We start from the raw sequence: 25,598 nt of genomic DNA, 5'->3' as shown, positions 1-25,598 counted from the left end.
GAGGAAGACCATGATGCAGGCAGGATGCCTTTCAATGTCCAAGAAGTATTGTAGTGGGTGCTCCAACGTAACGAATTCAATAGCAATCAGCAAACAAGCAAAACAGTATAACTGGATTGGATCAACTGTTTCGAAGATGAATCTTCGTCAGCAAGTAATTTTTTAGAATAGCCATACAGTTTATAAGTTCTTACATTGGTTTTATCAGCCTCAGTTAGCTACACTGGTTAATGAGCTCTGATCCACAAATATTATATTTACCTGTATGGATATTCTAAAAAAATCACTTGGGTTCCTCGCCAGTAACTCATTACGTTGACTACTCTTTGGTTATGGACTGACATATGTATTATTTGGATATTATTTGGAAATTGTTGATTTTGGATGACATTCTGCTACCAATACAGTGGTACCTCGGGTTACATACGCTTCAGGTTACAGACCCTTCAGGTTACAGACTCCGCCAACCCAGAAATAGTACCTCAGGTTAAGAACTTTGCTTCAAGATGAGAACAGAAATCGTGCTCCGGTGGCGCGGTGATAGCAGGAGGCCCCATTAGCTAAAGTGGTGCTTCAGGTTAAGAACAGTTTCAGGTTAAGAACAGACCTCCGGAACGAATTAAATACTTAACCCAAGTTACATTTATTACATTCATTAGCTATGTGTTCCCGCTGTACTTGAGCAGATACCTCTGTATTGCAACACAGGGGTTTGTTTTTCTTCCTCCCAGGGTGGCAAACGACAAAATCACAAAACAATGCATACATTAAAAACATTTTTTTTAAGCTACCTAAACTTAAGTACCCATGTATGGGAGGAGGGAAGTCTGAGATTCGGAAGAACCTTGTGTAATTTTTATTATTTGTGATTATGAGTGTGAACGAATTTGTAAAATCAAATAAAAAATATTTTAATTTAAAAAAAAAACATTTAGAGGCATTAAACATGTAGAAACATCAAAGCACAGCTGTATGTCCTCATAGCTAATAATTTCAAGGTTGCCAAGAACAGTAGCTTTCATCTATGAAAATAATAATAATATAATAATAATAATTTATTATTTATACCCCGCCCATCTGGCTGAGTTTCCCCAGCCACTCTGGGTGGCTCCCAATCAGTGTTAAAAACAGTACAGCATTACATATTAAAAACTTCCCTGAACAGGGCTGCCTTAAGATGTCTTCTGAATGTCAGGTAATTATTTATCTCTTTGACATCTGATGGGAGGGCGTTCCACAGGGCGGGCGCCACTACCGAGAAGGCCCTCTGTCTGGTTCCCTGTAGCCTCACTTCTCGCAATGAGGGAACCGCCAGAAGGCCCTCGGCACTGGATCTCAGTGTCCAGGCAGAACGATGGATGTTCACCAGAAAGGGTGTTCCAGAAATGTGGAAGCAATACCAAGAAGGCCCTGCCATGGGGTCAGTATCGCCTGAGAGCCAGTGTGGTGTAGTGGTTAAGAGCGGTAGACTCGTAATCTGGTGAACCGGGTTCGCGTCTCCGCTCCTCCACATGCAGCTGCTGGGTGACCTTGGGCCAGTCACACTTCTCTGAAGTCTCTCAGCCCCACTCACCTCACAGAGTGTTTGTTGTGGGGGAGGAAGGATAAGGAGAATGTTAGCCGCTTTGAGACTCCTTCAGGTAGTGATAAAGCGGGATATCAAATCCAAACTCTTCTTCTTCTCCTCCTTCTTCTTTAGCAACAGCAGGGCTGGATGCTCTCCTAGGTAAAGAACACCCCCCTGAATTTAGAAAACTAGTGCTGCAGGGAATGAAATAGGGCTAGAACCTTTCTACCTGACGTGGCCAGTGTTGTTGTTGTTTAAACTTTGCAGGGAGCTTGTTTTTCCAAGGGGGCACATTCAAAAATGACACCCCTCCATTTGCAGCCTCAAGTGGGTGCTGTCCACCCCCCCCACCATATCAGGATGCAACCATCTCGTTCTGCCAAACAGCAGAATGAGCCAGACCACAAGTTAGGCATAGAGGGCTTTGAAGTGGTACATAGATGTAATCAGTCGTGCCTTCCACCCCCACCCCCCACCCAAAAAAGGAATGCTTGGTGTATCTGTTTCGCTTCGGAGCTTCCATGAAATCAGCTTTTCAAAATTGTCACAAAACGGCACGGCTCGGTCTGCCAGCTTCTAGTGGGATGAGGATAAAGCAAATGAGATTTTAAGCGCCTGTCAAAATTGGAAGCGCCTCTCTTATGAGGGAGGGAGGGAGGGAGGGAGGGAGGGAGTTTGCAAGAGCTGCTGGTGGGGAAGCACCGGGCATGGTTGAGATTGCTTCTTGACACAGTCCAGCTCCATAGCCAAGCAAACACAGGGTCCCATGGACTGGGATTTTATTTTATTTTTTATCCCCATGCCAAGGGCACAAATATGCTTGCAGAAGACATAAATGTGATCAAGTTCCACATTCCAAGGGTGCTCCCCCCCCGGAAGGTTTGGCTGGTGCCTTCATTATACACCTTTAGGAGCCATGCGAAAATGTTCCTCTTCTTTTGCTGATTGACATTTGATGACCTTTTAAATGTGTTGTGGGAGGAAGGATTATTGGTTTGTTCTTATTTTTATTCTGTATTCTGTGGTCTTTATATTGTAATTTTCATGTTGCAAACTGCCCTGAGACCTACAGGTATAGGGTGGTACAGTGGTACCTCGGGTTACATGCGCTTCAGGTTACAGACGCTTCAGGTTACAGACTCCGCTAACCCAGAAATAGTACCTCGGGTTAAGAACTTTGCTTCAGGGTGAGAGCAGAAATCGTGCTCTGGCGGCGCGGCAGGAGGCTCCATTAGCTAAAGTGGTGCTTCAGGTTAAGAACAGTTTCAGGTTAAGAACGGACCTCCGGAATGAATTAAATACTTAACCTGAGGTACCACTGTATACAAATTTCAACAACAACAACTTCCATTACCTTATGTGGTAATATCCAGTGGTGATTTTTCTATTCCTTTGTTGAAGCAGTGACATTTATTATTATTATTATTATTATTATTATTATTATTATTATTATTATTAAATAATTTAATTTCTCTACTGCTTACCACACAGGGCAAACCAGTTTAGGGAGCAGAGGGCAGGAAGTACAAAGCAGGTTAGCTTAAGGAATGCAGGGCAGATTGGGAAGTACAGGGTGAGTTGCTTTAGAGAGTGCAGGGCAAGCCAACTTAGCTTAAGGTTAGTTTAGGGAGGGCAGTGTGGGCCACAGAGCACATAAAACTCCGCCCTCCAACACCACTGCTGCTTGAGGCATATGCCTTACTCTGTCTAAAGGTAGGGATGGCTCACTCCTGGCAAGCTTCCCTCCACCATCCTGCAGTCCTGAGTCATGAGCCCATATGACCTTGAAGGCAAGTCCTCATTTGTCATATCCAGACACATGCAAATCCCACCCCCACCTCAATCCCCACAAGGACATCAATTTTGCAACGGCTTCTCCACTTCCTTCCCACCCACTATAGTCCTTCAGCCAGTTTCCTGAGCCCCACATGATCTGGTGAGGTCAGCTCTGGGATAGACAGTCTAGAGACGGGAGTATCGGACCACCTGCTTCTGTTAATAAGTTTATAACTGGTAAAATCCTACAGACTGGGGAGTATGGTGGGGGGTGGGGTGGAGAGTTGTGGAGGGATTTAGAAATGTCAGAAGATGGATAATCACGTTAACCCTTAATAACTTACTAGTGGAGTGCAAGGAAAATGATTTCAGCGAGGACTCCAACTCTCCCCCTCCCTTAATATTATAGAATCAGATGTGGAGTTATTATAGACTCATTCTCCTGAATGGAAAGGATTTATGAAGGGCAGGCTTGCATCATGTTCAGTGATTCAATTCTCACATAATACCAAACCATGATTTGGCACTTACGATGGTTCAGAACCTAAACCTTTGCCTGTTGAAAATACTTCAGTCCTTCTGGTGACTTTCCAGTGTCTCTTCAGCTGGGATAAAGCAATGGCTGCTCCTTTCAGAATTGTTCCCCTACTGAAAAGAAAGGAAAAAAGTCGTGCAGAGCTCCTACATGAGAACAAGTATTCATCTGTTGAGTTGTGTTGTTTTTTTAAGGAACTGTAAATAAGGGCTTTTGTCAATGTCCGTCTTAAAATGTGGTGTCCATAACTGGACATGGTACTCCAGATGCAATCTAGCTAGTGCAAAACAGAGTGGGGCTATTACAGGATGGATTTGCACTCAGTTTAGCTGGATCCCTTGTGCTGAAGTAGATGTCAGAATGTACAGTTCTGTCCCATTTAGATACACAGTTTTATCTTAGAGCTGCTGTAACCTGTTTAACCATTCGCCATATTTTGTAGAAGGGAAAAGAAATCCTCACTTTTCCAGCCTGTCTTTTTTGTTTTGTTTTGTTTTCAGTGATGTCAGCCAGTAGTCAAATATAATTAGCTCCATAACACACCCCATTTTCTCCAGGTTACCTGATTGTATGGAATCACCAGTGTGACTCCTCTAGGAAGCATTACCCTAATCCACAATTGCATTCATTTGCTCCTGCTGATGTCACCACAGTCAAACATTGATTGGTTCCATGATGACATCATCAAATCCATTGAATGGTTTCTTGATGGAACCATTTTCTTTGGAACCATTTTCCTGGTGCTTTCTCTTTGTCCGTTGTGGGTTGCCTCTGATATTGCTGAGATAAAGTTCCTACTCTGAAATGCTGTGCCTTGTGAAAGATTGGAGGGCCACATTCTTAAGAGGGGTGGCATTGAAGGACTTCAAAGACATTGGTGGGTGGAGGAGATGCCCTTTGACTGTATATCCAGAGGAACTGAATACAAAAAATGTGCATAATAGGGAAAAAATGCAGTAAAATTTTAATGCTTTTTTGCAATATAGAAAGAAAGAAAGAAAGAAAGAAAGAAAGAAAGAAAGAAAGAAAGAAAGAAAGAAACTGAACTTAAGAAGGGGGGGAAAATGAGACACTGATATTGACAGTTTCATCCATCTCATCCTTTGGTTGAGCCCTGCATGGGCAACTGATCTTCAGAGGGCTCAGCCTATTGCAACAGCTACTTGCTCATGGGATTCTTTGCTCCTTTTGCCCACAAAGCTGCTTCCTGCTATCTACTGCTTTCTGCACTAAGCACACCTCTGTGGTGCATGGCCTTTCTCCCCCGTTGCTATGGCTACAGCCATTTTGCATCATCCAGCTCTCTAATCACCCTATTCCAGCACACAGTGGGCCCTTGATCAGATTAGGTGGCCGACTCAGCAGAGGGGGAAACAGGATGAGATGACGTAGCTCTTTGGCAGCTGAGGATTTAACTCTCTGTGGGAGACGGAGACGCAGGAATGGCAGCAGTAGGGGGAAATGGAGGCCTTCCATGGACGGTGCCCAGGAGGTTGCCTAGAAGGGAAGGATGAGGGGGGAGACAACATTTATTCAGTTCACATTTAACAGCCAGTTTGCATCATTCACATTTCCCCAGAGAGTGTGCGAACCAAAAAAAGTTATCTTTTGAAACTGGAACTTCTCTGATTTTTTTCAATGCAGCCAAGTAATGTGCAGAAAAACACATTTGCATATATTAAGTGAAAATAATTTGCACAAATGCATTATGTTAGAGGAAATTGCTTTACAAAAATGTGTCGATTAGGTAAAACTGAGTACAAAAATTTGACTATTTGGATAAATTTACACTAAAATGCTGATGAATTTTCATGAGGTCCCCGCCCCCAATTGATGCAGAAATGTGGAGAACTGAATTCAAGACTGGGGAAAGGGTGTGTGAAACCCTAAGAGAAGCAGAAACTGACAGATTCCTTGATCCTACCAGAAGGGAATGTGACTTCTAAAGTGTTGTTTTTGTCAAGACTGCTGCAGCATAGGAAAGAGCTAAACTCCTGTTGTCCACCTGCTGCTTCCCTGATTATGACGATGCTATATCTACAGTATAGATAGATATAGGCTTCTAAGTGGTTTATAAGATCAATTGTAAAATCCATGCATAATTAAAACACACAATAAACCATTCAATCAAAGCATTAAAACAGTCATAATTTTAAAAATACAAGAAATTATGCCAGTTTAAAAGCATAGCAATTAAAACAGTGAAAAATAATTAGAACAATAAGACCAGAAGGTCATGTTCGGGGGAATGCTTGCCTAAACAGGTGTGTCTCCCAGAGCCGGTGGAATGCCAATGCAGATGGGATTTCTCATATTTCAGGAGGGAGGGCATTCCACAACACTGATGCCACCAGGTAAAAAGCCTGCCTCCACGTTACCACAAGCTTATAATGATCAGTCTCCCTCTCTCTGAAAAAACTGCTGCACATAAGGTGCATTGAGCACCACATTTGGGCTCTGAACTAGCGGCTGTTGGAGCTCATTTGCAAACAGACATTTATTTGCTATCTCACAGCTTTTGTTTTATGCAGCCAAAAGTCACTGTCTCATCCCAAATCCTCTAATGCACCAGTGACCTTGTAGACCTCAATATTCAGAATAATGATCAGAGAAAAATAAATAGGCCACCATCCTGCCCCTTATATAGCTGCATTAGGGCATGGCTCAGTTTTTTACGTTGTCAGCAGATCCCTTGAAACACAAGACCAAATTAGGCTTGGCTGGGTGTTGTGAAAAACAAACAAATCTGAAATGCAGCCAGGAGAGACCGTCTATTTGATAGGAGCAGCGATAGGTGGTATTTGGGGGTTATGTAATCCTTTTTGTCCAGGCCATTTTCCAGTCAAAATTGCCTTTCCTCCAGCCGTTTTCCTATCCAGATGTGGGAAAAATGCACAGGAACAATGAGAGATTTTGATCAGAAAAACACAATATTGATATGGGTCACTCATCATCCACGCCACCTCTAGTTCACCCTCAGCTTAAAAAAAATACTATTTTGGGGGGGGGGGGTCATTTGTGGACTAGTTTCTCAGTTGGAACATTATAGGTTTGAGCAGAGGTGACTAACCATTTCAACCTGATGGGTGCATTCACTTCTTGCCAACTCCCTGGAGGCTGAATGCCAGTGGTAGGTGTGCCCAACCCACACTCTCACATGCTCACACACAGGACTCTGTTATTTACACAGCCAGGTAGTCCCCCTCCCCACTTCCTGCAGATCAGCTGAGGAGGATGGATGCGGGAATGGATTCTTGCATCTCTCTGCTCATCAAAGGGAGAGTGGTCATTTGCATCTCCAGTGTAACATGCAAACCCTAAACTGTGCTTCATCTTAGCTATGGTTTGTTGAAAAAGCCAGCTTCCTAAACCATGGCTTGTTAAAGTGTTTTACTGATGCTCAGGTGATACAGAAAAGCACTTCCAAATCGCAGCATGGCAAATGTTTGTGTAAGGCACATTGTATGGAAATGGTGGTGTTGAAGCCTAATCAGTATGCGTGTTCAGTCTTGGATTACACCCACTCCATTCAATCTGTGAGACTACCTTAACAGGCACAGATTCCAGAGAGCTGTGGTTTGTTAAGAGTCCTGACAGCTGTTAGGAGACTCCTATTCCCCCTCACAGATCTACAGTTCCCAGAATTCTCTGGGAAGAAGCAGGATTGACTGTTAGACCACTCTTCGAATTGTAGTTCCGTGGAGGGGGGATAGGAGTCCATACCACCCAACCTTTGGAGTCCCCAAACCAGCATGTGCGTCTTCCGGTTATATGATGTCATGTCTAGGCAGCAACAAATCCGTCCAGAGGGCGCCCTTGTTGTGGCAGGGGACTTTAATCAGGCCTGCCTGAAGACAGTCTTTCCTTTAGGGCTCCCTCCATTTGTTTGTGTGTCTCCAAACCTTGGGTTCCACCCCTTGGTCTGCTGATACCTCCCTGCGGTGTGTGTGAATTCTGGGCAACCTTCCAGGGGCCACCTGCCAGGGGTGGGAGGGGCCAGAAATAAAAGTGGGCAGAGCAATAAATGCAAATTTTACCTTTGCACAGTAGGCTAGGTACTCAACACACACACAAACAAACACACACCTCTGTCCTCCATCCAGAGAGAAGCCTCACCAGAGTTCAAGGACAAATCCCTGCCAGGCAAAAGAATTCAGGGGTCAAAGGAGGACCAGTGAGAATCATGGCTTAGGGAGAGGGTGTGTGGCCCAGATAGAGATCTGGGGCCAGACAGAGATGTTTTGAGGGCCACATTTGGCTCCCAAGTCTGAGGTTCCCCACCACAGTTACATAGGGCAGCAAAAGGAACGGGGTGACGTTAACGAGAAATTCGGCAACAAGTTATTACAATGAGGGGCTTTCCATGGATCTCAACATACCCCGGGCAACATCAAGGTTACCTGACTTCATCTGAGCGGTGTCCTTCCCTTGCTGCCTGGCAAACAATAAAAACACATCAGAATAATTACTCTGCTGCTCTAATTATGCGTGAGCAACGATGATTTAAGAGCAAGGGGAGGGAACGTCCAGAGGATTTATTTCAGTCTAATTGAATTGTTTTGTCCCCTCTCTTCTGCCGAATCCCTCTGTGATAGGCCGAGGCTGCATCTGTAAAAGCCTTGCGTAAGCTTTAATCTTAAGAGAGTGATGGTTTCCCAGTGATCTGTGTTAATGTTTGGGGTGGACCTGACGTGCCATGGGGATGGTCACATGAGCCGCTCCCCATCTCCGCCACTTTTTGACGGATCTCGGCCAAAGCAGAACGCTTACGGGCCAGGCAGCGGACTGGACATCTCCAGCACACAAGATGCCAGCCATTTCGGTCCTCTACAAGGGAGCTGTCATTATTAGCAGGTAACGGCTCAGAAACAGGGCTTGAAGGGGGGTCAGGCAAGCGCCGGCACATCATTGGGTCATGTAGAGAACTTGAGGGACACACGTAAGAACACAGGCTCCCCCTGTGGCTCCATGGCAGAGGCTCCGCTTTGCATGCAGAGGGTCCCAGGTTCAGTCGGGCTGCCTCGGTGGGACAGACGGGAAGCAGGGCTTCCTCCATCAGCTTTGCTGAAAGCCAGGCTTCACCAGGCACTTCCTACCCCTGAACTGTGCCAGCTGGTCATTATAAGAACACATGTTTAAGAATTGGTTCTCCCCCCCCTTCCCTCCCTGTCCTTTGCCCCTTGTGTGCTGTGGTTGGTGGGTTATTGTTGGTTTTTTTAGCTTGTAACCCTACAGGCAGAGGCTGCCTTGTTTTAATTGATTGTATATAAGCCACTGTGGTAACTTTCCTAACTCAAGAGCAGGGTACAAATGCTCTAAATAAACACATAACGTCAAATTTATTCTCCATCTCTAGGACTCTGTTTAGTGCTAGGGCTGATTGGAGTGGTAGTCCAAAACATTGGGGGGCCATGAGGGTAGTCTAGGCTGTCCTAGAAGGACCATAGGCCTGATGCAGTATAACAGTTCTTCTCTTTAGAATCAGGATGCCCCTGGTGTCCACAAACAGTTTCCTTTTCATCCTGGTTTCTGCTTTCAGGACACTAATGGGACCATACGGAATGGATCGGACTGTCCATTGCATTGACTTCTATGACTGCGCCAATGGGCTGGGTGAGTGTGTCTTTTTCTGGTGTCTGTGGTATTGTGGAGAGGTGAAAAAGGGAACAGAGAAGTCTGGAGCTTTGAAGGGAGCTTTCCCTGTTTTACTTTGCTTTCCAGAAGTCCCTAATGCCAAGATTCACTCTATCTGCTGCAGGCAGTCTATTGCTAATTGTCTGTCTGGGGGAAACATTAGGAAGGCTACCTTAAATTAACATTTTGTTAAAGTCGACGCCTATGATTGTTTGACACCCTTTTTGTACAGCAGGACTGAGACAGTTCAGGCCTGGAGGCTGAATGTGGTCCTCACAACTCTGCCTTAATCACAGCCACTCCCCAAACCACACCCTGTCACTGGCCCTGCTCCCTGCCCTCTATCAGCGCATTTGCAGTGATGCCTCTTGCTTGCCTGGATGGAAGATAGAGACTTGTGGGTGTGCAGAAATCTCTGGGTTGTATGTGGCTGGCATGTAGCTTACTGAAGTTGCACCCATCACCCTGGCCACGTTTGCCTCTGGCCCTGCCCACCAGGGGCATGTGGTACCCAAGGGGATGTGACCCTTTGGCTGGAAACTGCCCTTGCATCCCTGTTACCCAGCATTGTAAAACACCAGACACCCTTGCTTGTTGCATTATGACTATCCATTACAGCCTTTCTCAACCTGTAGGTCCCCAGATGTTGTTGAACTACAACTCCCATCACCCCTAGCTAGCAAGGCCAGAGCTCAGGGATGATGGGAGTTGTAGTCCAACAACACCTGGGGGCCTACAAGTTGAGAACCGCTGATCCATTACCAGTGGCAGAAGAAGGGGGGTGCGGTGGGTGCGGTCTGCCCCGGGTGTCATCACTGAGGGGGGTGACAAAAATATGAGTTTTTTGTTTATGGGCTCACAAATTTTTTTAGTTCAGTCAAGAAATGTAACGAAACACTGCTGGTACTGGATGCCACACCGTGACACTTACCGCAGAGCCTGCAGCGTGCCTGAGCCACACATCTCTACTGGGAGTGACGTGGTGGCTTGCAGACTTTGTGCTGAAACGGCAGCGTGGGGCTTGTGTCTGCCCACCGCCTCTCCCTCAGCCACCCTGCAGCTGAGGGGGAGGCGGAGGAGAGGCTCCACGCAGTGCACCCCACCCCCATGGCCGGCTCACCCCACCCCTGGCTGCAGGACACACGTGCCGCACCAGGCACCCAAGTGGCTAGCTACACCGCTATCCATTACCCAAACATGGTGGAGGAATCGACAGGGTTTGGGAGCAGACCTGTGGTGTAAACATGTATGGAGATTGGCTATATCTGAGAAAGTAACTCATAATGTAATGGGGCTGAAAGGAAAGGGGTTATGTGTATTTGGTGGCAGTTTATTTTGTAAACTACTGAAAAGTATGTAGGTGTTATCAGCCACATCGCTGCAAATGTGGATGTCATGACTATGCGTACTTGTGGATGCCTTAGTTAGAATCATAGAATCATAGAATCATAGAATCATAGAGTTGGAAGAGACCACAAGGGCCATCGAGTCCAACCCCCTGCCAAGCAGGAAACACCATCAGAGCACTCCTGACATATGGTTGTCAAGCCTCTGCTTAAAGACCTCCAAAGAAGGAGACTCCACCACACTCCTTGGCAGCAAATTCCACTGTCGAACAGCTCTTACTGTCAGGAAGTTCTTCCTAATGTTTAGGTGGAATCTTCTTTCTTGTAGTTTGGATCCATTGCTCCGTGTCCGCTTCTCTGGAGCAGCAGAAAACAACCTTTCTCCCTCCTCTATGTGACATCCTTTTATATATTTGAACATGGCTATCATATCACCCCTTAACCTCCTCTTCTCCAGGCTAAACATGCCCAGCTCCCTTAGCCGTTCCTCATAAGGCATCGTTTCCAGGCCTTTGACCATTTTGGTTGCCCTCCTCTGGACACGTTCCAGTTTGTCAATGTCCTTCTTGAACTGTGGTGCCCAGAACTGGACACAGTACTCCAGGTGAGGTCTGACCAGAGCAGAATACAGTGGCACTATTACTTCCCTTGATCTAGATGCTATACTCCTATTGATGCAGCCCAGAATTGCATTGGCTTTTTTAGCTGCCGCGTCACACTGTTGGCTCATGTCAAGTTTGTGGTCAACCAAGACTCCTAGATCCTTTTCACATGTAGTGCTCTCAAGCCAGGTGTCACCCATCTTGTATTTGTGCCTCTCATTTTTTTTGCCCAAGTGCAATACTTTACATTTCTCCCTGTTAAAATTCATCTTGTTTGTTTTGGCCCAGTTCTCTAATCTGTCAAGGTCGTTTTGAAGTGTGTTCCTGTCCTCTAGTTGGAGAAGGTGGTCTCACTGGGGATGGGTGTTTTCATACAATGGTTCTGAACAACGTAGGATAATTTTTTTATAAAAACTACAGGGTATCATAAAGACATGAATACTTTTTCAGTCACTGGCAAGCTTGGGAGGAGGCCAGGCTTTGTTTGTGCTATTGTTTATCTTTACGCCTAATTTGTCTAGTTATATATTTGTGGAAGCCAGTAAAAATTACTTTAAACGAAACATCATAGAAATTCCTCCAGAGGAAGGACCAAAGCTCCATGGCAGAGTATCTGCTTTGCCTGCAGAAACTCCCAGGTTCAATCCTTCGCATCTCCAGGTAGGGTCAGGAATGTTCCTTCCCTGAGACTCTTGGGAGAAACTGCCAGTAGACAATACTGAGCTAGATGGACCAATGACCTGACTCAGTGTGAAGCAGTTTCCGATGTTGCACTGCATTATGGCTTTGTAGTCTTTCATGCCTTCTGGTCCAGGACAAAGGGAAGGCACATCACTTGCTGGTCAGCAGCATCTCCTGTCCTCAGCACTGGTTCGTTCTTGGAGATGCTAGTACATTTGAAGGAGATGTCAGAAGAATCAGCATCTCCAGTTAGGGCTGGAAATGATCCCTACCTGACACACCTGAGAAGCACTGCCAGTCAGTTAAAACAAATACTGAACTAAATAGGCCAGTGGTCTGGCTCAGTATATATTAAGACAGTTCCTTATATTTCTGTGCAGCTACTATGTTTTGAGTAGCGTCAATGATGACATGCCAAAGTCTGGAAGTAGTGCAGCCTGACTACTGGGCATGGTGCTGGCATTCACACAACCACTCACTCTTGGCACAGCACTTTTAAAACACACACTGAGTTAAAAACATGGTTGCTGTGTCCACAGACTTTGTAGGATAGACCAGGATATTATATCTACTCTCTGTTGTGCAGGGTGCAGCTGGTAATCTGGAATTAACTCCCTGAACCTAAATTCCACGAGTGTCTTAGAGATCTGCACTGATCATTTAATTGGAAATTAGTTACCATAGAGAGGTGCCAGTTAAACAATGTTTTTTTCTGAAAAGCTGAGATCCAATTATCCTAACCTTCATCTTCTTAGATCTAAGCTTAACTTCATTTCACCTATAGCCAAATCCTCACCCCAGGCGAAGGAAAAGATGCTACAGAGACTGGAAAGCAAAACAAAGAGATTAAGCCAAATGTAATTAAATATAGTTGTCTTAGTCACAGATCTGGATTGCTGTTCCAGAGTGCAAGAGGACAATTCTAGTGCATGAAATAAACAGACCAAAATATTGTGTTGTGTGTGTATGTCTTGCAATTGCATGCAAGCAATGGAGGTAAATGGCAAAACCTGGAATTGAGCACAGCATTTTGGAAATCTCAGTTCTATTTTTATTTTTATTTTATTTTTTTAATAATATTTATTACTTTTAAAGATTACAGAAAAGGAAAAGAAAAAGAGAAAAGAGAAAAGAGAAAAAACAAAGAAAGAAAAAAAACAATACAATACAATATATAAACAATACAAAACACAACCTAAACATATTAAACTAAACTAAACAAAACACTAACCCACCTTAACCCTAAACAAAACAAAACAATAACCATTTAAAACATACATCACACCTTTTCCATACTCTTATCTTTCATTCCCTTGTTTCCTCGACTTCCTCTCACCTCCCTTTTTGTATTCCACTTCTATTAATTGTTTCAGCAAATCCTTTCCATCTTTCTCTATTTTCTGTCATATTATGAATATCTTAACATATTTTTTATCATTAAAACTAAAATACTTATATATGCTTAACCCCTTATAACATTTCTGCTAAGGCCATAAAATTTCTTTCCACCATTTTTCTGTCATTCATTAATTTTACGGTATTTCTATATATAAACTTTAAATTCTCTAATCTTCTTCTACCATCTCCTCTCCCTGGTTTCGGATTCTGCCAGTCCCTTCCGTCAATTCCATATAGTCCATCAACCTGGAGATCTTATGTCCGAGGCTCTTAGCTCTTTTCCAGGTCCCTTCTGCAGGTCTTCTTCATATTCTTTAATGCCAAAGAGCAGATCTCGGGAAGACTCCAACCTAACAATGCTTTTATTCCTTCCAGGCAGGTCAACCAAATTTCCATAGTTGAAGCTGAGGTCTATAAGATGTTTCATGACATGTTTCAAAATTCCTCCAAATCCAAAGGCCCCCAGAACTCCAATCTCCTCCAGTCCCAAGTCCATGTCCCAAAAGTCAGTTGATCCCTGCATAGAGGGATCTTTCCAACTTTCCTTCTTCCGTTCAAGCCGGGATCCAATCCTCAAAATCTGGCTTTTTCTAGATTCAATCATAGAAGGCCTCAACTTGTAATCCCCAATTTGCTTCTGTAAGACTGAGGATCCCGCTTGTATTACTTTAGGCTCAACAACCACCGCTTTCTCTTTCTCCTCCACAATTTGTCCTGCCAAAGTAGATTCTTGTACCAAGTCCTGAATTATTTCTGTGTTGGTACTCACTTTTTGACTCCAATTAGTCACTTTTTGATCCAAGTTGTCAATTTTAAAAGACATGTCATCCGTCTTCTTATGAAGCTGTTCCAGCGAGTAGCTTATCTTGCATAATACCGTCACAATGGCTTCTCCTGTCAACATTTTGAGTGGTCCAAGGTCAATTTCTGGTTCTCACAATTAATTATCTTGCAGCTGATGATTCCCCAGTTGCACTCCTGTGACAGTTTCAAAGACTCCCTCTAGAGGGAAACAGTCTCCCCTTGTATCAATCCTTTCAGACACAATTCAAGCCATAAAAATAGTTTCAATTTCCAGTTACTTTTCCTCCTTTTTAAACGCAGAAGAGGACAATGGAAACAGTATCTTCTCTTATTTAACTAGCTGTCAAAAATGTTTTGTTCGCAGTCAATGAACTCTCCCAAAACTTCACTCTTTCTGGCAGCCCTTACCAGGTTCGGAGCAGTGGTAATTTGGTTTTTCACTCTCTCCTGCAGGCTCGCTAAGTCCAAAATTTCCCCCCTCTTCTCCTGCTTCCAAGGGGGGTTTTGTAGTTTTAACCGATGAAAGTTTAATCCTTTGCCAAAAGCTTTCAAAGACTTTAGCTTATAACGTCTTTGCTTCAATCTATTTACAAAAGGGGAAGGCGGACTTCCTGTTTAAGACCTTCCCCATTTTGGTGCCAAATTAAGGTATTTAAAGATCCAATTTTCCGTTCTACTCACGGGTAGTTGTTTAAAATCCAATTGTCCACAGGAAAAAGTCAGCGCTCTCCGGCAACAGCAATGCGGCTTCACTCCGTGAAAGAAGCAGTCAATTTGAAGCACCGCGCCACTCACCCCATGTCGCTCCGGATCCCCGAAACCGGGTTTCCCCGCGAGTAGGGGAGGCGCAAAAGGTGCCAGCCGAATCCCAGGTTCACAAGCTTCTCCTGCTTGTGATTTCAATGGGTCTCCGCCTTCGCCGTGGCAGTCAGACCCTGCTTTTCACGGAGCAAATTCCTCCCGATCGGAGGAGCTCCGCCATTGCCGGAGGCGCCAACCCGGAAGTCCTCTATTTTTATTTTTTAAGTTTCTAGTCTTTATAAGTGTGCAAGCAGCATCTGCTGAAATATTAAATGGGAAGGGATGGGTGACTAAGGACCACTTGGCACATTATGATAGTTGTGGAAATGCCAGGGTTGCACTAGCCTAGTCCTATAGAAAATATGCACCTTGCAAGCATCATGCACTTCTCACAGCTGTGCATTTCCATCTTTAAAATACAGGTGTGCACACACACCTGGAAACTCCACCGGGCTTGCCCCAATATATAAAGAGAAGGTGGTATCCCACTAACTCATTCCATCCATGCAAGGATTTATGCTTGCACCATGGAATTTCCCCTCTTCCTCCTTCTCCAGTGAGTCCCCTAAATCTGTTGTGGGAGTTCCCCAACCCTCAGATCAGATCTGGGAAGAGGATGGTTGAAGTTCCATTGTACAAGGGTAAAGCCTTGTGCTGACATAATGCGCACTGCCTTGGATACAACTCTGACTGTTGTTGCTCTATATACCCATTGGTCTGCAAACGTCATTCAGGTGCTCTACAGGCACTCCACTCACCTCCCAGCAGTTTAGTATGCTGCTGCCATCACACTGGCTGGGCTACAGTGTGCACAGGACAGGTGCCCCCCTGGGGAATGCTGCTGCTGCCACCGGTAGCCAAATATGTAGCCAGCCTGAGTTTCCCACTGCCCTCCCACTAACGCATCATCTGGAGAGGTAAACCTCAAAAAGGGGGGTGGTGGGCAGAGCTGTTAATGTCAAGCTCTCCCTTCATGGGAAACCTCCTTGCTTTCCTGGCCTGAAATCACTGAAGTCTCCCCTTTCCCCACAGCTGGGAGAGTGCCCAGTTTAGAGGAGGAGAAGGTGGAGTTGCCACCGCAGTCTTTTCCCCCGCAGTGGTGAGGCCAAGCAGCTTGTAGGCCTGCTGCTGTTGCTGCAATGCCTTGAAGGGCAAGGGACATGGCTGGTACCCTCCTGGCCCTGGGCTACATTGCTACATCTCCCAGCAGATGGCCAGGATGGAAGAGGAGTACCAGCAGCATCCTGGCAAATTGCAGGATGTGGGTGAGGAGCTGCAGCAGGACATAGGCCAGCTTGCCCTGCCACGGTTGCTCAGTTGGGTGGAAGATGCTGGGTGTGGCCAGCCAACCAGGGAAGGAGAGCAGGGGGAACCAGCATTCCAGCTGCCCTTCACTAAGTCCCATCAAATGGCTCTGGCTCCACACCCTCTTCATATACAGTGGAAGCTCAGGTTGCAAACGTGATCCATACAGGATGCACGTTCGCAACCTGCAGGGTTCGCAACCCGCGTCTCCACATCTGTGCACGTGCGGGTTGTGATTCGGGGCTTCTCCACATGCGCAAAGTGTGATTTAGTGCTTCTGCACATGCGCAACTGCCGAAACCTGGAAGTAACCCATTCCAGCACTTCCAGGTTTCGGCAGTCCGCAACCCGAAAAAACGCAACCTGAAGCGGCTGTAACCCATGGTATGACTGTACTCAGTTTGGGATCCTTGAGGATATCCCTTTCCTTTCCCACAGGCTTCCTTCCTCTCCTGTGAAAATGGGTGTTTGTCAAAGGGGGTGAGGAACAGAGGGGAAGGGTGCATGGATATGGGAGCAAAGGTGAAAACGGGGGTGCCAAGTGGAGCTTCAGAACAGAAGAGAGAAGTGGCTTTCAGAAAGTGAAACTTAGTGCTTACATTGGGTGGGAGGGGGAAGGTCTGGGGGCACTGATTCCTAAAGTGGGGTGTGCCACCCACTGGGGGGGGGCAGGCACTGGAATTACCTAGGGGGACATTAAGAGGCAACCGGGTGGCAAGAGGCACTGGAAGTGTAAATGACTAACCGACTTTGAGCAGTTGGCATCACTGAATGAAGTTCATCAATTTGGTTGACTTACTGTAATTAGATTAGATAGTTTTAATTGGAATCTGAATAAATGTGCAATTGATTGCTGTTGGGTTTTTTTTGCATTATTATTATTTCTTAATGGGTTGTGCAAACTGCTATTCTGAGTAATTTTTTTAAGGAACCAAGGGAAGTGGTCGAAGAAAGTTTGGGAGCCACCACTCTAGAGGGTGAATATGGGGAAAATAGCAGGGACGCGGGTGGTGCTGTGGGTCTAGGACTTGCCACATGACCCGAAAGCTGTACACCGGCTCCCTCGGCCAATAAAACGAGATGAGCGCCGCAACCCCAGAGTCGGTCACAACTGGACCTAATGGTCAGGGGTCCCTTTACCTTTAGCAGGGTGTTAGCAAGTGGGGTGAGCAAGGCGCTCTGTTGTGTGTGTTTGTGTTCCAATCATTTCAGTTCAATATTGGGCTATTGCAGAGTAAAGGAAGATAGCAGACAAAGCAGACCCTTCCATAATGTGTAAATGGGAAGGGTTGTAGTTCAGTGGTATATCATCTGATTTGCGTTCCCCAGTTCAATCCACAACAACTCCAGGTAGGACTAGGAGAGAGCCATACCTGAAATTCTGGAGAGCAACTGCCAGTCAGTATAGGAGGGTCTTGTTGGCTCACCCTGTGGGAATGCCCTCCCGTCAGATATCAAACAGATAAATAACTATATGACCTTACAAAGACATCTGAAGGCAGCTCTGTACAGGGAAGCTTTTAATGGCTGGTGTTTTATTGTGTTTTTAATATTTTGTTGGGAGCCACCCAGAGGGGCTGGGGCAGCCCAGTCAGATGGGTGGCATATAAATAATAAAATTGTTATTGTTATTGGGCATGACCAAGCTAGATGAACCAGGAGTCTTGACTCCAGGTGAGTTCTTTCCTAGGTGGCTCAGACTGAAACTTTCTGTACCCCAACAAGAGCAATTCAATAAGCATGTCCTTATATTTGTTAGGCATGAGCAGATCAGTCACTTTGATCTTGGCTTCGCAGAATACCTCCAAGCAAAACATGTTTGTCAATGGTGTTGATTCCTTGGTTCAGTTGCCTCTCGTGCTGTGTGTGTTGTGTGTGGTTGTAATAGACAGATGCTCAGTGTCTGTGGGCTTCCTTCCGTCTGTTAACACATCTATTTGTGTCTTGGATTGAGAGCAAGGAAGTCTGATCTCGCTGGCTCTCACTGACTGGCTGATTTGTTAATTAAAACCAGCATTCATAATCCTACAGCCTTCAGCCCAGACTCCAAGAAATTAGAATTTAATGAGCCTTTGATAAATTGCATTTTTGCCCTTTTCCTGCCAGGCATTTCTGTGTCAAATCTCATGTTTTTAGTTTATCCATTCACCAGCAGAGATCTCAGGGCAGCTTACACATCCAAACAATCAGAACCACAAATTCCACATTAAATAGTAAAATATAAAACAAAATTAAAAGAAACCCAGTAGAGAGTTCATTTCATTGAAACAGTCCAATTGTTTTAAAAAACATCACCAGAAATTCTAAATGACCAAAAACCAAGTTGTGTCGGTTGTACCCAAAGGCTGAGTACACACCATGTGCTTAAAGCACATTTTTATTGCTGCCGGGGGGGAGGGTGTACTTGTTACCCAGAGTTATTCAACAATCAATCCCTCTTCAGAAGGAACTCTGGGAATTGTAGTTCTGTGAGGGGAAGAGGGGTCTGCTAACAGTTCTCAGCATCCTTAACACAGTTCCCATAATACTTTGAGGGAAGCCATGGCTGTTTAAAGTGGGATCGTGGTGCTTTAAATGTATGGTATGAATGAGGTCTCAGTTTCTCATTTTTCTCATCTTATGTTCTGTTCTCCACATTTCCACATCAGTTTGTGAATCTTTTTTTAAAAAAGTCCTCATCAAAATTCAGCATTTTAGTGCAAATTTCTCCTAATACACATTGTTGTATGCAATTTTGCCTAATATACACATTTGTGCAAAGACGCTTTCTCTGATATACTGCATTTCTGCATGTTATTTTCATGACTATGTGCGTTTTTATGTACACATGCATTTTGGTACGCAGTATTTGAGCACAGTTGTGCTGCAAAATTCAGAAAAGATTGAATTTGAAAAGATGCATATTGTTTTTGAAAGTTTTGAAAGCTGTTTTAAAATGTGAACCAAACCAAATTTCTACTCCATCCATAATCCTGTCATGACAGCAGATTCTGGGTAAGGGTTTGGATTTGGGTTATGATGAGGCAAGCAAAATTCTATCCCCCCAGTAGCACCCTGGAGAGCTCCACATGGAGCTGAGACTGGAAATTTCACATGCACGCTTCATCCTGATTTTTTGCCTGATTCTGAACTAGAGTTCTGTTTCGGATTTAGCACCAGTCCTTATATATTACCGCCAGAGGGCACTGTGGGTGTGCAACAACAGACACTTGAAAAATTGTTTGCGGGAAGGGATCCTCTTCCTATTATTTGTGCTCAATCAGTAGCCCTTGGCTACGTGTGTGTGTTTAATACGGATGAGATGCGACTATCTGCCACGCTTTCTAATAGGATTGCATGAGAAAGAGGTGAGAGCCAGCCAAGAAAATTGAAACTGGAAGAATTTGCCTTACTCTGGGTTTCCTGACCTTTTGGGAGCTGGGGACACATTTGGAACTGTCTGTAGGCACCACAATATACCCATTTCACAGAAGGAACACTGGCAATGCTGAGAATGCCTTTCCCTTAAACAAACACACAAAAACACCTACACATACCCCAAAACCAATAAAATGCAGGCTAAAGAAGAAACAAGCAACTCTTCCCAAGCAACCCCTTAAAACAAAAACAAAAAACACACCTCAGTTGTTGTTGTTTTTAACTAAAATTTGGGAGGGGCAGGAAGCCTTAAAGGGCACCAAGGAAGATGCCTGCCCACTTACCATGTTGGAGACCCCATATCTAATTGGGTTCTAACACGGGTACAATTAATCTGAATTCAAGTGACTGATGCATTACTGAGCCCCTTGAGGAAGGATATTTAATATTGTGTGAACATGTGCAAATATTAAGAAATACTGAAGCTCTCTATTGACAGATATTAAAAGAGTTAATGGGCATGACTTAGCAAAAGTCCATGAGGACATGAGAAGAGCCTGTTGAATCAGGCCAGTGTCCCATTCCTGCTTGCTCTTTCATTCATTCATTCATTGCATCTATATCACATCCTTTTCTCTCAGGAACTCAAAGTGGCCTATAAGGCTCTCCCCCCCCCCGCCCATTTGATCCCCACAACAATCCTGTGAGGTTGGTTAGGGGCAGTGGCATAGCGTGGGGGGTGCAGGGGGGCTGGCCACACCGGGCGCAACATCTGGGGGTTAGGGTTAGGGGGCGCAAATTACTTGCCTTGCCCCGGGTGCTGACAACCCATGCTACGCCACTGGTTAGGGGCTGGCTCCAAGGTCACCCAGTGAACTTCATGGATGAGTGGGGATTTCAATCCTCATGTCCTAGATCCTAACCACTCTAACCATTACAGCACACTTTGTCCAGTATGGTCCAACTCAGGGTAAACCACGGAAATCAATGGACATGACTTTTGTTGTTGTTGTTGTTTAGTCATGTCCGACTCTTCGTGACCCCATGGACCAGAGCACGCCAGGCACTCCTGTCTTCCACTGTCTCCCGCAGTTTGGTCAAACTCATGTTCGTAGCTTCGAGAACACTGTCCAACCATCTCGTCCTCTGCCGTCCCCTTCTCCTTGTGCCCTCCATCTTTCCCAACATCAGGGTCTTTTCCAGGGAGTTTTCTCTTCTCATGAGGTGGCCAAAGTACTGGAGCCTCAGCTTCACGATCTGTCCTTCCAGTGAGCACTCAGGGCTGATTTCCTTCAGAATGGATAGGTTAATGGAGATGACTAGCTTACACCTATTAATTTAAATGAGACTACTCCGAGTGAAATTTAGATGGCTGCAACCCCCTGCTTTTATAATGCTATTTTACCATTTTTATTATGCTATTTGATACTGTTTTATGTTATTTTTATATACTGCGGAGGGATTAAAACCATTTATGTGGTTTAACTTTTAAATAAATAAACAGCAATCAAAACTGACCTATTTTCCTTCCTCTCCCTCCCCAATGAACTTTTCACCCCAGCTGTTTTTGGCTTGGAATCCTCCTCAGCCGTGCACTAGAAATACAGTGTACAGGCCTTCTGTGTCATTTTAATGTCAGAGATGTTGTGGCACTAGGCATTCTGGGCAGGTATCCAGCACATGCCCCAAGCAAGGCATAAGAGACAGAAGACTTTGAGCAAAGCGAGGACATGTAAAAGGGTACAGTTTGATTTGCAGAACTGTTTGCCTTGAAATCTTCCTATCCCTCGGGCTTGAAGCAGTGTGCATGCACACAAAAGCTTACACCCAGAACATACTTAGTTGGTCTCTAAGGTGCTACTGGGCATTTTTATTTATTTATTCCAGTTCATTCAGATTAGGAAGACTATGCACAGTTTTCTGGGAGTATCACTTGTGTTACTTCCAACCCAATAGGTTCATCTTGCAAAACACATTGATCTATAAAAAAGCTTCCCTGATGAAGGAGTTCCATATCCTTAAGGCCACTATTGAGGTTGCTCACTTCACTCTCGTTCTCTATGCCTCAATTGGAATATATGTATTTCAGTGGTAAGGACTGATACATAAGGACCTAAGAAGAAGAAGCTGGATTAGGCCAGTGGCCCCTGAGGTCCAGCATCCTGTTCTGACAGAACCTGAGCCCAACAGTCATTCTTACCACTTGCAACTCCAGGCATATGAAATTCAGAAGCATTACTGCATCTAACAGTGGGGGAAGAACATTGTCATGATGGCTAGTATCCATTGTCTTAGCCTTACCCTCCATGAATTTGTCTCATACTCTTTAAAGCCATCCATGTCAGTGGCCCTTGCTCCTTCTGGGGGGAAAGAGCTCCATAGTTCAGCTATGCTCTGTGTGAAGGAGTCCTCCCTCCGCCCCCATCCTGAACCTCCCATCATTCAGCTTAATTGGATGCCTCTAAATTCTAATAATATCTATCCACTTTCTACCTGAAATCCTTGAGAGCTGCTGCCAGTCAGTGTTGACAATACTGAGATAGTGTTGAGGGTCAATTACGTCCAGGGGTCCGGCACACTTCTCTTGCGCAGCTCTGGTCTTCCCCCCTGGGACCTTTGACTCAGCAGAGCTTGTAAAACACAGCGGAAGCAGAAGCAGAAACGTTCTTCGTGTGAAGGCAATAACTCAGGCTGAAACGCAGCAGTCTCCTTATCTTAAAGTCTTTATTGCTTAGCAAAACACAACATCTATAAATCTCCTGGCGAAAGTTCGCCCATGTTGCTCCTTTCTCCACGGAGCTAACACGCACACTGAAAGAACACAGTAAACCACTCCCTTCAGTGTTCTAAGCCCGCCCTCAGAATGTGAGGCGTCATCACTCAGAACTCTTAACCCTGTAAGTTCTGAGCCTCTCCTAACACCCCCTCTCGAATCACGTTCTGAGAGGACCTCTGAGTGTTCAACACCTTCCCCATTGCCTTCCGCCCCTTCCTGGCATCGTTGTTAGGCACCTGTTGAACCTCACAAACCTCAGGTTCGCACTGTGCGAAACCAACCCACGCGTTTGTGACCTGAAACCTCTCAGGTGGAATCCCCTTTGTAGCCCGCGAAGACCGCCTGGGCACAAACTGGGGTGCTCTTTTTGACCCACTGGGGCCAGTATGTGCGTCTTCCTCATCAGAAGACTCCCCCTCTGACTTGACACGTCTGTGAGCTTTCTCCATTATGCGCACAGGAGATGAGGGCTCACTCTTGGACACCCCCTTAACAACCTGTGGAGACGCCCTACTCTGTTCAGGGACCTGGTCTCCACCAGCAGGTTCAGGCTCTGGCTCTCCTTCCTCCTCAGAGTCAGACAGACAATCTGAGTGAACGTCAGAGCGCGCTTTGCGCCTTGCCCAACCATCCTGCTCAAAGAACTCAGCCTGTTTACTGACCAGAAGCTTGGTCTGATCACCTTCTGGATATGCGAATCTCCACCCTTTTGTCGCAGGCTCATATCCACAGAAGATCATTTCCTGGTACCTTGGGCCACCCTCCTGCTGCAGAAACTTAGGTACAGGCACCATGGCTCTGCTACCAAAAGTGCGAAAGAAATGCACAAGCGGCTTCTGCTGATGAAGCAGGAAATACGGGGTGTCACCTACCACTGCATTGTAGCACCTGTTCATCGTGAAATTGGCCGTTTTTACTGCCTCCCCCCAGAAACTGTGAGGCAAACCAGAGTCATCCAGTAGAATTTCGGATGCTCGAACCAGAGCTTTACTCCTAAGCTCTGCCACGCCACTCTCCTGAGGAGAAGTCACCTTGTGACGTATCCCCCTCTGGCGAAAGAAACCCTTTAGAGCAGACCCAGTGACCTCTGAACTACGGTCAAACTGGAAACCTTGCACCTTGGTGGAGAACCTCAGTTCCACCTCAGCAACCCAATCTTTGATCAGTTGTGTTGCCTCATCCTTTGTTTTCAGCGTGAACGCCCATGCGTTCTGCGTATAATCATCTGTCAGCACCATCAGCCACTTGGCCTTGCCCAGACTTGGCTGTGGCATATCAGAAAGGGCTGCATGCACAAGCTCAAAAGGCTTTGTGGTTACTCTCTCCACCCTGGGATCATTAAATCCCTTGTTTCTGGCTTTTCTGCAAGCCTTGCAATTCAAAGGTGTACCACATTCTTTTACCTTGCAACCTTTGGTGCACTCTGATAACATCTGGACGTCCTCACAGGACCCATGTGACATCCTCTTGTGCCACACGCAAGCACACGACACATGAGTGTTCCCCACTCCCTTTTCCTCCAGTGGAGTTTCCAGAACAAAGAGGTTGTTCTGATTTTTTGCAACACTTATGAGCTGCCTCCCACCTCTGGAAATTGTGCAAACATCTTTTTCAAAACGCACTGAATATCCCTCCTGTAAAAGACAAGGTACAGACAGCAGGCAATGTTTTATCTCAGGGAGAACATAAACCTTCAATTCAGCCTGTAAGAAAGAGACAAACATGTTAGAAACACGGGTTACACGTCCCTGTGAACCTGAGGCGTCATCACTCAGAACTCTTAACCCTGTAAGTTCTGAGCCTCTCCTAACAGATAGATGGGCCAACAGCCCAACTTGATATGAGGCAACTTTTTTTGTTGCCATATCAATGTTTAGTTAGCCCTTCCAGGCCCCTCACCAGGCCAACAATTCCCAGCATTCCCATAATAATAATTTATTATTTGTACCCCAGCCACTCTGGGCGGCTTCCATCAAAGATTAAAAATACATTATAATGTCACACATTAAAAACTTCCCTGAACAGGGCTGCCTTCAGATGTCTTCTAAATGTCAGGTAGTTGTTTATGTCTTTGACATCTGATGGGAGGACATTCCACAGGGCGGGTGCCACTACCGAGAAGGCCCTCTGCCTGATTCCCTGTAGCTTAGCTTCTCGCAGGGAGGGAACCGCCAGAAGGCCCTCAGCACTGGACTTCAGCGTCCGGGCAGAACGATGGAGGTGGAGACACTACTTCAGGTATACTGGACCAAGGCCGTTTAGGGCTTTAAAGGTCAGCACCAACACTTTGAATTGTGCTCGGAAACGTATTGGGAGCCAATGTAGGTCTTTCAGGACCGGTGTTATGTGGTCTCGGCGGCCGCTCCCAGTCACCAGTCTAGCTGCCGCATTCTGGATTCATTGTACTTTCTGGGTCACCTTCAAAGGTAGCCCCACGTAGAGCGCATTGCAGTAGTCCAAGCGGGAGATAACTAAGCATGCACCACTCTGGCAAGACAGTCCGCGGGCAGGTAGGGTCTTAGCCTGCGTACCAGATGGAGCTGGTAGGCAGCTGCCCTGGACACAGAATTGACCTGCATTTCCATGGACAGCTGTGAATCCCATGGCTTTTAAACTAGTGTGCAGGGTGGGTATGCCTTCAGAGGATGGGGTAGCAGTTGCTTCTTAGTAAGGAAATGTTATGTTATGTTATGTTATATTTTCCTGATAGGCATTAAAGTGATTGGAGGCATTAAAGAATTTACTGGAGAGGAATATGGGGTTTACGTTAAGAGAATCCTACCAGGAGGTGTTGCTCATGCTGATGGTAAGTGCCATTTATTGGTTCTGTTTCTGACCTAAAGGCCTTGTGATGCTGACCCTGTGACGAGATTCCCATTTGTTGAAAACGCTGGCAGCATTAAGATAAATTCAAGAGTGTAAATAAGCTTTGATGGATGTAACCATGGAATACTGAATGGTTTAGTTTATGTAAAATATGTTATGCGAAATGAACCGCGGAAAGAGAAGAAGGGAT

General features: G+C 45.5%; 1 protein-coding gene across 2 annotated transcripts in view; it reads left to right on the top strand.

The window, feature by feature from the left end:
• The window catches only part of LOC128401702 (syntaxin-binding protein 4-like), a 64,245-nt gene that overhangs the window by 12,996 nt on the left and 25,651 nt on the right, over positions 1–25,598 (top strand). Inside the window, exons 2-4 of one of the 2 annotated variants that reach the window (XM_053365054.1) lie at positions 8,474–8,732; positions 9,418–9,491; positions 25,293–25,388. In XM_053365054.1, coding sequence (XP_053221029.1) covers positions 8,686–8,732; positions 9,418–9,491; positions 25,293–25,388 — 217 coding nt within the window. In that variant the 5' untranslated portion in view covers positions 8,474–8,685. The remainder of the gene's footprint in view (positions 1–8,473; positions 8,733–9,417; positions 9,492–25,292; positions 25,389–25,598) is intronic. The other variant, XM_053365053.1, reaches the window with a different exon arrangement.

Source organism: Podarcis raffonei, chromosome 14 (genome assembly GCF_027172205.1).
Source record: "Podarcis raffonei isolate rPodRaf1 chromosome 14, rPodRaf1.pri, whole genome shotgun sequence".
Lineage (NCBI taxonomy): Eukaryota > Metazoa > Chordata > Lepidosauria > Squamata > Lacertidae > Podarcis > Podarcis raffonei.
This window is presented reverse-complemented; position numbering and strand designations above follow the sequence as displayed.